Consider the following 12,267-nt stretch of genomic DNA (forward strand, 5'->3'; position numbering starts at 1 on the left):
GAACTTCCACAAGGAACTACTCTTCCATGCTCTTGTCCAATCCCCCCTAAATATTTTTTTTGCTTTTTGAACTTTGTTCCTACTAGCTTCATTTAATACCCTCTATTTCTTGCCTTGAGAGAGATATTAAGCATCTGACCTTTTACAGTGGCTCTCAATTTTGTAGACCTTCAATATACAGAAGTATAAAAGAGGTATATTATATACAGAGGCAAACATAACTTTTCCATCACTCATCTTTCTGGGTACTGGAAGTTTTGGCTAACTCATTTGTTCCTTGCACAGTCTTTTCAAACTTTATACTGTCCATCTCAGATAATTAAAAAACCAAGTCACATCAAGCCTCAGTAATCTTGCAATAAATTGTCTTATCAGTCCAAATTAGTATTTTTCAACCTTATTGATTTATATTTCTAAAGTCTATTTTCAATCCAGCCAAAGCTGCTTGTAGGGAACTATTTCAGAGAACAGCCCTGGGTGTTTCTGTTCCCAATATTTGTCTTAGAGGTTTTTTATGTAACAAGTCAGCATAGTGAAGCCTGATAAAATGTTCTACTTTTTGTAAAAATATTTGCAAGGAGTATAGCTCAGTTATCCCTCTGGAATCAACACGGCATAGTAGGAAGATGTTCCAAGTATACTACACAAACTTTGCAGATAATGCAACGCCACTCTGGGACTCAAGTGAATAAATGATTCCACCATTCCATTTTAGAAATCTGACTAAAAGCTCCTGCATAAAACATTTGCCCAGCTATAGACTCTAAATATTACTGATAGACTGAAGTTGACATTTTAAATTTCAGAACTAAAGTCCTTAAGCTCCTCACAGTAGAAAATACAAACAGGGAGGTCTATCAACTTCTGTTATTTTCTGTCGTAGGATCCTGCAAGCAGTTGTATGACCCACCAAAGAGGCAGATGGGATCCAATTTATTCCCTCCACTGCATTTACAATTATCTGAATTTAAGTCCAAGTTTTTATAAGCAACACAGAGCCCCCTGTCATGCACCCACTGGAAACATAAGTAGTAATACATTACTGCTACTAATCTTGCAGTGAAACTATCTTTCACTCCATATTCCAAATTTACTTCCTGAAATTCTTCAAAAGACACATTCAAAGTATCATTCTTAATCTTTGTAAAGTTTATAAATTCCACATTTCTTTTATAATACCATTTGAAGTTTGTGTGAATATAAGGGGTTTTAAGTACTTTGAAAAACCTCTAGCAACTCTATTCTGACCATTACAATTGCCACTCATGCCAAAGGCAAAGACTGTTTGAACACTATGTCATGGTACATATGCAAGTATGCTATACAAAGGAATTCCACTGAGATCACATACGTACAACATTCAATATAGACAGGAAAGCTTGCTCTAAGACCTATTACACATGCACAGACTTTAAGTAAGTAGCTTAAACCACCAATGACTCCAGTATCAAAGTTTGCCAAATATGTTGTTTTCTCCTACATGTTCTACATTCATCCTACTTGAAAATATTACATGTACAGAGCTGAGTATCAGGGTATTATTTTTATTATACTGCACCTTTAAAACTTGAACTTGACCTTCAGTAGTTATATCCTTCAAAAGTTCACAAAATGACCGGCATAAGTCAGTAGCATACATCTGAAATAAAATGAAGAAGAAGGTATTATGCAAACACGTTTTATGAAGACTCAGCTTCTCTTCAAAGATCCTATCTGCTAAAATGCTCATCATTCCTGAACTAATTAAAATCTAATCTAAGTATTTTGTTGGTTTTTTAACATTGCAGGATTTTTTAAATCTCAAAGAATTTTCTAATGAAGAAAGTATGAGAACAAGGTATAATATTTCTAGTTCAACTCTTGTTAGAATTTATGATCATAATTTTAATCTAGTAGGATACTTAGAGTAACTGTTACTACCCCACTTTTCAGATACCAAAGCACTAAATCAATCCATAAAGCATTAATTCTAAATAATCTTCTTTCTCAAATCTGATTTGAGTGTCCACCATGCACCATAAAGACCTAACAATAGAACAGTAATATGTTTTTATATACATGAGTAAGTGTATAAATGTGTGTATGATATTTTCCAAGATGAGAGAAAAAACAGTTTGTCAGTAGGGAACTGAGAAGATAATATGAATTTTTACATAATGATAACATACCTGTAAAAATTCAGATGATGATAAGAAAATATAAGCATTGATGATCTTAAAGCAATTTTTGAGGTTTTCTGAACTCAGCTCTGGAAAAAATAGAAATCACAATTCACAACCTGATCACCAAACTGAAGTACAACCAAAGTGATTCGCTTCTAAAAGTCTCTTTCTTCTCACAGCTTACAGTGCCAGACTCCAACAAGTAGAAAAAAGTTATCTTAGATCCAGTACCAATCAGGTTCTCTCTCCCCACCAGAGACAATACAGAAGTGGGATGACAACAGCTCTCATGTACTCAAATGGAAGCAAAAGAAATCCTGTGACCTCAAAAGCCACTATTAATAAAAAAATTATAAAAGAAAAGGTCAAGTTTTGGATGTGATAGTGGGTTAAGAAGATATTAAAGAGAGCACAAATGAAACACATATTTAAGAGACCTACAATTACTGATAAATAATCTCTCTCACATTTGAGTCAGTAAATGCTGAGCAGAAGGAATGAAACAAATATTGCAGTTCTGCTCTTCTGAGCCAGATGCCCCGTCAAACGGCACTGAGCTGAAACCTACTGACCTTTAGGGCACACCTTGAGTGTAAGGCACACCTTTCAGTAAGGAAAGCATACCCATTTAAGAGACAGATACACAGAAGAGAAGATACAGAACAGCAGTTTGAAGAGAGAAAAAAGACATGTCTTCAGGTACTATCTTTATGACTGTTTAAAAAAAAAAAAAAAATCACGCCAGAACATCTATGTGCAGAACTCATGGCAAAACAAAAGGTTTCAAAGTTTCACATGGACGTTGATACCAGTGCAGAAAGTCCATAGCCATCATTACCTAAAAACAAGACAAAGGACCAAAAAAATCTCAAAGGGTTTGTCTTAAAACCATCTGTAAAGTTCTAGGGAGTTTCAGCAGTTTGTTTTTTTTTCCACCCATTAAATAGAATATTAATGTTCCTCTATTTGACATGGCCACGGGACAGCTTTGCATTTGTGACTACTTTCATATGTCAGTGCATGGATAGGGTATGTCTTGTTATCACTTATTTTGAATATTTACCTATCTTGACTTGAAAAGGTTTTATTTTTCATCTATCCATCCAATATCCTCTTCAAAAGATTCCAATACATCTATGAATTAGCTTTAGTATCAAATTATTAGCATTATACATGGTAGACCTCCTTAGAGGTCTGCAGTTTGTGAGGTTTTTTCTTACTGGACATTTAAAGTTTCAGACACTGATCCAAATATTCAAATTCTAAGTAAATGGACACATAAACATGAAGTGCTATTAAGTTTTCCATAACTTTCCATTCTGTGATTCTTTGATAACTGATATAAAGGTAGAAAGTATGCGTAGCAAAAATCATATTTCAGATCAGAGGGCAAAACCAGGTAAGACTCATGTAATGGAAATGACAGAATTTCAGCCATTCACCTGTGCATAAAGCTCAATGTTTAGTAAAAGCATTTTTCTAGAAAGGTATCATGTTCAACTGATTATACTTAAAAGCTAATTGTGCATCAATTCTCTTGCCAGGTTTTCCTGAATTAAACACATATTTTTCTTAATTAATGTGCTCCTTTTGTTAGGGATCAGAGGACTTCGTCCAGGTCCAGTAATCTGCTTTTTGCCACTACCTTTACAAATACAGCACAGGTACATTAAACCTGATGCTTCTTGAAACAGGTATGTTTAGACTTTGACCATATTTCCAACCTGAAATTGTATCAGATTCATTTTAAGCATCCTCAGTGCAGAAATGCATCCAATCCTCAGAGAACTAATGTATTTTTCCATTCCACATCATGCAATTTATTGCAAGACATGGACTAAAGAGCCTCTGCAACTCCTCTGTAGGGCAATTGTATTTCAATAGAATTTAAACAGTAGCAGCACTGCTGATATGAAAACCAAATATGACAATTATGCTGTGAACTATCCTTGTATATCAGTGATAGCACCATAATCTTTGAAGGTTAAGTGAAATCAAGCCTTCGTGGAAATGCAACGTTCTGCTCCTGAAGGCAAATCTAATTGACTTGTATAATTCCTCTGATGTTCAGTTCCAACAGCAGTAGTATCCTGAAATGGGTGTGAAAAGCTCTTTTCAGAAGGACAACTATATCTGGAATGGAACAACTACCTGTTGTTTTCAGACTAGTTAAAAAAGTAAAATTAAAAACATTTCTATATTTTTCCTCTTTCAGTTCAAAAATCTCATGTAGGAACTATTTCTCTCCCTGACTTCCAGATTTTTCTAGTTCAACCATGTTGACATCTGACACCTTTTCTAAATTACTTACATGCTGAAACATACCAGAAAAATAGTTACATAACCTGTATGTTAGCGTAACTCCATTCAGTAAAAATAATTTCAGAAAGTAAAGGTCAGGAGGTTCATATTCCTAACACTGTAATTTCAAGAAAATGATTTTCTGGAGCACTTTGCTAGTTCTCCACCCTGCCCCAGACATAAGCAAGGCAGTTATCTATTCCGAAATTCCCTTCACCTTACCTGTCCTTTGGCTTTCACTTGGGTAACTGCAGACTGAATTGAGAACCAGTTTATTTTTTTTGCCTTATCTCAGACAGTTAAGGCACACAAGACTCGGCAATTTTGACTTCCCAGTTGAAACACTTTGTCCTGACAGCTACATCATCGTACTAAGAAGGACAGGAAGAGCCAGACCCTAAGTGCTGGAAGCTTCAGGTGAACAGTGCTACTTGTATGCTGGAGAAACTGCTAAAGAACTAAGACTGAACACTTATTTAAATTACTAGCACAGCTGACCATCATTGATCAATACATTTTCTTTTGCAAGATGCTGCACTTTTAACTGTGCTGTTACACTTGATATAAGTGAAGAACCTCATTTTCGAGTGTAATGAATGAATAAAGTAGCTGCTTGCAGGGTAGTGGACAGCAGTACTGTACTGTTTTTGTAACTACCATGTTTTAAAACAAGGTTAGTACTAATCCAAAACTCCAGCTCTATTTAAAGCATCACAATACTATGGCTGTGTCCTGTCAAGGCTGTCCAGTCAGATTCTCCTGATGTAAACATATAGAATTTGCAGGCTGAGAGAAATCGGAAACCAGAATGGTTTCCAATTTCTGGCAAAATGTGCATCATTTTGGCTAACAGCAATCAAAATTTTTGACAAACACAACACTCAGAAAACAAGTTTCTCAGAAAAATGCTCAGGAACTAAATTAGTACTGGAAGTCTATATGATGAAATCCATAAAAATCCTTCTATAATTACACATCAGCTGCTGTATTTTTGCCACTCATCCTCATCCCTGAAGAAAAAAGAATGTCTGACATAAGAATGGTTGAAGCATCACCCTAATGAAATCCTACCTAGCTTAACTACTACTTGCTCTACCAGCATCATACAACAGCTTTCAGTTTTCAAAACAAGTAACATTCTCTTGAGGATGTATTTTTTTCAAAAGAAAGCATCACTTTTCTCCAGGATTCATTCATGAAATAAGAAAATCATTACAAGCATAGAATATTCCCAAATACCTCCCCCTTTTGTGAGAAGAGTATGCCAAGGTTTCCATTCCTACTTATCTCTGCCCTGGAAAGTATTGCTGCTACAGATTCTAACAGGTAGCTCTGGAGTTAAATACTAAAACCACCACTAAACAGAGCAGTTTTATCATTAGAGATCTTGTATACAAAGAGAAATAACAGAAGACATCATCTTACACCTACCTATCACAGTCTATTGACCTTTAGTTAGAATAAAGTATAACCTGAAAACAACTATCAAAAGGTAACTTCCGTAATTCTGTGAACACATTGCTCTGAAGAAATTAATTCATTTGCTATATTAGCTACACAACCTATAAAAGCACAGTTAAAGATTAATTAAACACAAACATATTAACACAATAAAATTAAAGAACAAAATTTTCATACTCCCTTTAATTACGAAGCAAAAGCACCTGAAATATCAGTATTTCCTAAGCACAGTCCTAATTCTCATTACTAAATTTACAGTTTGTCAACAACTCAGGCAAAACTACTGTTTTTTATTTCAGTACTGCTTGACCAAAATGCTTATAGACATATTAAGATAGTTTGAAAACATCCCACATTGCTATTAACTGAATTATGGAAAGCTAGTAACTGCATTCTGGTTTTAGGCAGAACAGGTAAGTGTTCGATATAGTCAATATTAATAAAACTAAGCACATTTGGTGAACTTCTTAGAATAATCTCTGAAATTATAAACTGAAATTATAAACTGAAATTATAAACTGAAATTATAAACTGAAATTATAAACTGAAATTATAAACTGAAATTATAAACTGAAATTATAAACTGAAATTATAAACTGAAATTATAAACTGAAATTATAAACTGAAATTATAAACTGAAATTATAAACTGAAATTATAAACTGAAATTATAAACTGAAATTATAAACTGAAATTATAAACTGAAATTATAAACTGAAATTATAAACTGAAATTATAAACTGAAATTATAAACTGAAATTATAAACTGAAATTATAAACTGAAATTATAAACTGAAATTTGTCTTATCTTTTGGGTACAAGCACCTTTAATTTATTAAAAATAGAGAAAGAGAGTAAAGAGACAATAAGTATCAAAGAAGATGACAAAGTCAGATAATAAAACCTGCTCCTCAATTTTTGATAATTACAATTTTGCAAGCTCCCTTAGTACTTGCAGCCACATCAGCATTACTTAATGTACAAACAAGCAATAGCAAAAAACCCCCTGAAAATTCTATTAGTAAAAGACTTACCAAGGAGGGAAGACATGTTCTGAAATATTCTCAGGAGCTCTGGTGTAAGACATGGACTATTCTCCAGTGTCACTAACCTAAGAATAGATTAAGCAAAATATTTTAGATTATTTATGAAAAACATTGAGCAATCATTTTGACAGATGTAAACACACCGACTTCCAGTAACCATCTATACGATCAACAACATGTAACAATTACTGGAAGCATACTTCAAGCATATACTTCAAGCACAGCAATAGTGCTTACAACACACCCATCAGTATAGGCATGGTTCTTGCCAAGACAGGAAAACAAAGAAAAACATGTTACTGTCTTTTTATAATGACAATATAAGGTCTGAAATGCAGCAGTGAGAATGTCTCAGTACCCAGCCTGGGAATTCAGAGAAGGTGGGTAGAGAGGAATATCTACAGTGCAAGGACAACATGTGTAGTGCTCTACACATCAAAGGAGAAGCTGTGGTGGCTGTTTAAAACTCCTGAGGTTTGAAAATGGTAGCAACAAATTAAACTTGCATTTAAAGCCACAGAAGCAAATTCTATTTTGTTCCTAGATCTTAGGCGTGGGATTACTGTATTTAAATAACATGTGTGATTAGGTAAAATATCTTAGCTGCTCTCCTTCTTTTTATTCAAGAAGCCATTAGAGTCCCAGCTGTCTCTGCCAGCTCCACGCAAATTCCTCTGATGCTCTAGGACATCTTAAAATATCATTCTTCTGCACAGACATCAGAATAGTAACCTCAAGATCAGTATTATTAAGAAGATATAAAAGTTCTGAACTCATACACTAAAAAAGCCTCTGTCCTAAATTTTGAGAAGCTCTTGCACTTTGACTTGCTGCCACCAGCACTAAAAATCTCAGTTTTGCTGCACGTAGAACAGATCATCTGCAGCTTAAGTATTTATCATTCAAATGTTCATCAACAATTTAGATCAAAGGAATCCCTTACTATTTTAAGACAAACTATGTATTCCTATTCTTCAGGTAGGTGCTGAATTCAGTCTGGCTAAGAGTTTCCTCCTCCTACAGCATCAGCTGCACCAGAAACAAATAAATCAGGCTCACAGTAAACTGATCAGAACATCACTTCTTGTTTTATGTTCAGTCACCAAACAGCCTGAGATCTAAAAGGCAACTTCTACACTTTATCCTTGTAAACTTGACATCTCTTCCTGCAACCACCTTTGAGAACCACTGGGTCACTGTTCTCCTGAAGTCAAGCATATCAAATTGTTAGTTTAGCATGTACATTGCAGTGAGTCTAGACTTTTTGTTTTCCTGTTCATTATCATTACAGAACTGTATCTTCACTATCAAATGTCTGAAAATTAATTACGTACTCAGCTATTTAACTGTGTTTCTTTTATTAACTTCCTACTCTCATGTCTTCTGAGAAAAAGTGTAATATAAATGAAGTCAAGGTAAGGTAACAAGAACATATAAATTTTAACATTCAAAGTTTTTTACAATTTTTTCTTCTGTGGATACAAAAACAATTGTTTTAAAATTACAAACTGATAGAAAAAATTCTTACCACAGCTCTAAACCATCTTCCAGAAGATAGACATGTGGAGGCTGAGAAACATCTGTACTTAGCTGAATAACTGGAAGTAGGAAAGGATAGAGATTTTTGCTGTCTGCTCCCAGTCCCTATGAAAATAAATAAGAAATGTAAAATATGTCAAAAACCTCAAACCAAGTACAAAGAATAGCACTGGAAAAGATCGGCAATGCTGTTATGTTCACAAGTAAACGTGCATTCAAGAAAACAAAGGTTGAACTCGCATTCATCTCATACAACAAATAACAAAATACTCTGATACTCGTAAGCTTTCTCTCAACACGTTTTGAGAAAACTATATGCTTTTTGAAAACAATTCTCTTATCAATAATCTGCATATTGTTTGTCTCTAAGAGAAACAATATACATTCCTAAAACATTCACTGGTCCATTCTCTTTCTTGGAAGAGTCACAAGTCTAACAAATATTACATGACTAAATGCTGAATGTTTTACAGATCAAGAAAAGAACTACTCTTTGCCCTTACCACACATGAAATCATTTGACATATTCTAAGAATCAAGAGAAGGGTTTGTTTTCTTAGCTACACAAAGATTCACAGATCGATGACAGTGATTTATTTTTTAAACGATCCATGAGTCATATGTAAAGATTTCTTCCCAAGAATGTAAAGAATTTCTTAGCAATCACTTAAAAAGAAAACTCAATTTTTAAAAATAAGCTAAATAGAACTACTGTCAAACTAATAATAAAGTAGAACTAATCCTAAAAGGAACAGAATTCTTAAACTGGGAACTGCCAATTATTGAACAACATTACAACATATTGTAATATTACTACTTAAGAAGAACTGATGAATTTGCATGAATTTGCATAATTCCTATATTTTGAAAATGGTTAATTTAAAATTATTTGATATTTCTAAGTTAAGGCTTCTTTCTCCATTTACTTATTTAAACAAATTTACCTTAAAAGAATCTTCCATAAATTTGTCTAATACAAAGAGAAATACCTTTTGTATACAAAAATACCTATACTTTTACGCTCCACAGGAGCCAAACCCAAGAATTTCTACAATTTGTTTATGGTAAAAATATATTTCCTCTTGTTTAAACTTACTCCACTTCTAAAGAAACCCTTATTTCTCCTCTCACTGTAATGTTTAGTCATTCCCTTTCCACTTCCTCGCCACTGTTAACTTGTATGATACCATCCTCTTAGTCATGCATTTCCCCAAGTTCAAGACTGCCTGCATATTAATTCCGTTCCTGTATGGACACTGTCCTACATCCTCAGAGCACTTCTCTTGATCTTTACTAGTCCTACTGTAACTTTCTTGAGATGCAGGAAGGGTTGGAGAAGACAGGATGGCATACAGTCTGTGGTAAAGAAGTAGTTAACAGCATGGATTTTGCGGTAACCACATATTGTTTTATTATTAAGAAAGAACTGTAGGAGATACTGACAACATTGACATGACTGATTCCTTACCTGGACGAGATGGATTAGGGTGGTTAGAATGGCACATCGTAGCATGTTGTGTTCCTCACTCTGCTTCCAAAGGAGTGGTAAATACTGAACCAAACATCCTACATATGGTCGTATCTGAAGTTCAGAACACAAATTGGTTTCTTAATGTGTAAACGAGTCTATTAATTTATCCTCAGCATAGTTTCTCAAAAAATATAATAGCTGCTTTTGTCACAGTAAAAATACCGTTTGCTCTAATTTACTCCTCTTTCCTCTTTCTAAAACACCATATTCTTTACTCTGTGACTGAAGTAACTTCTGACTGCAGAGTAGTTCAAAAAGAACAAATTACTTACAGTGATATTTGTGCACAGCAACCAGGCTTCAGTAGTAAATGGAACACAAAAAATACTTACAATTTGATAACCAGTGATATTTTCATAGTAATATATTCTTCACTGAGATAGGATTCCTAAACAACAGAATTTTCTAAGACCAGAAACAGTCTCGAAAAAAAAAGCTGAATAACCTCTGAAGTCATCTGTCCTTTGAGCAAGGGTTAGACTTCATAACTTCCAGAGATCTGTCCTAATGTACATTTTTTCTATTATTTTCTACTATTTCTATTTTTTTCTATTATGCTCTTCAATACTAAAGGGTTAATCTATTTGTCTTCTAAAGTATTTAATTATGAATTAACCTAAACAGATTCAAGGGTTCTTTCTCAACTTCTTTTTGATGCTGCATCTCTAGCTGATCTGAAATGCAGAGAAATCTGGGAAACCTACTGTCATGTTGACTTCTTCTACAAGGGACAATTACGAAAGCTTCATTTGGCTCTTCGACAGGACTATTTGTAGAATGAGGAGATAAGCTCAAAAACACACATTATCTCTCTTCTTAATATTGGGGAAAAAAAACCGCAACAAAACCTGAGACAAAAGCAATCAACTACTGATTCTTTAATTCTGCAAAACCATCTTCGATTTCTTTATGTATAAGCTGAAGAACATACTTTAACATTAACATAATGTGAATTTGAAACTTTTCAGGAAGTTAAGGAGAGTGGTGTATAGGCAACTGTGACCCATATCAGTACCAATGAGAAACTACAAATTTAACTGCACCGTGCCTAGGAGCGCAAAGCATTTTGTTCCCCAAATGTCTCCTTTAACACATAAGATTAAATAAAATATTAGTTCAGATCTATGATGAGACAATTAGAATAAATCACAAATACAGATCTATGATGAGACAATTAGATTAAATCACAAATAAAAAACCAAAATTGCAAGAAAGACCATAAGACAAGCTGCTAAAACCCTTCTGTACTAAAAAAGACGAGTCAATACAAAAAATACATAGTAAATAAAGAAAAGTAGTAACTGAGCAGAACATTTAACCCAAAAGGTAAATGAGAATTGAAAAGAGAAAAGAGGAATGCAAACAATGCAGGCAGCTATGACAACAATAACGAGTCTATTAACTTTTTTTCCATTTTCTTTCACACCAAGTCTTCCCCTGTGTTCTTACGACAAAGCTAACACTGAAGTATATAAAAAAAATACCTGCATATTGACTCTTTCAATCACGCAAGAAAGAACATGAAGAACATGCATTTTAGTGTCACATTGTGTTACTTCCTGTAGTAGCTGAAAGAGCAGCATAAACATGGATTCCAGGTACTAAAAGAAAAATAAAGAACTACAGATTAGACCATCAAAAATACAATTAGTGACATGAATTGGTAATTTTCCAATGTATGCTTACAACTCTAAGACATCCATAGACTTTGAAAAACACTTTGAATGTGTGCAAAATGTTACTCTTATTTTGAAAAATGCACATTAGGCAATCATTGCCTAAGCAAGGTAAAAAAATTCAGATATACTCTTACATAACAGTTCAAACATGATCAGTTTGACTATACACCATTTTCACACTTTGGTAACTGTAAACATGACTTCACAGGTAAAACAGGCTGTCTCTCCAGAAGGAGCACTTTGTTAATGTCAAAGCAAAGCTTTAGGTCAGTAGATAAATTTAAATATTGAGCTGAAAAAGACATCTTAAAACAATTCCAATATTTACAGTCTAAATGCACTCTGCATTTTTGTTTTATTTGTTCTCAAGAGAGTTGAAATCTACACGGAAATCATAATCAAATGAGAAACACCTGCTAAATTTGAGTGTTCAAAGTAAATCTTTGCTGTACTTATAATTATTTACTTCATGAGAACAGTAATGACCACTGCATAGAACACAAATATAGGAGAATGAGAAAGTCTGTGGTTTTTGGGCACTATTTTAAC

The 12,267-nt window shown here is 33.9% G+C and overlaps 1 protein-coding gene across 2 annotated transcripts in view; it reads right to left on the reverse strand.

Annotated features, from left to right (window-relative positions):
• IPO11 (importin 11) overlaps positions 1 to 12,267 on the reverse strand; it is an 86,305-nt gene that overhangs the window by 37,734 nt on the left and 36,304 nt on the right. For both annotated transcript variants that reach the window (XM_051788279.1, XM_051788280.1), the window contains exons 21-26: positions 11,524 to 11,640; positions 9,977 to 10,090; positions 8,498 to 8,613; positions 6,958 to 7,034; positions 2,169 to 2,248; positions 1,559 to 1,639 (exon numbers count right to left, since the gene is read on the reverse strand). In XM_051788279.1, the coding sequence (XP_051644239.1) occupies positions 1,559 to 1,639; positions 2,169 to 2,248; positions 6,958 to 7,034; positions 8,498 to 8,613; positions 9,977 to 10,090; positions 11,524 to 11,640 (585 nt within the window). The remainder of the gene's footprint in view (positions 1 to 1,558; positions 1,640 to 2,168; positions 2,249 to 6,957; positions 7,035 to 8,497; positions 8,614 to 9,976; positions 10,091 to 11,523; positions 11,641 to 12,267) is intronic.

Source organism: Manacus candei, unplaced genomic scaffold (assembly GCF_025592945.1).
Source record: "Manacus candei isolate 608988 ecotype Guabito, Panama unplaced genomic scaffold, ASM2559294v1 h1tg000024l, whole genome shotgun sequence".
In the NCBI taxonomy this organism is placed as follows: Eukaryota; Metazoa; Chordata; class Aves; order Passeriformes; family Pipridae; genus Manacus; species Manacus candei.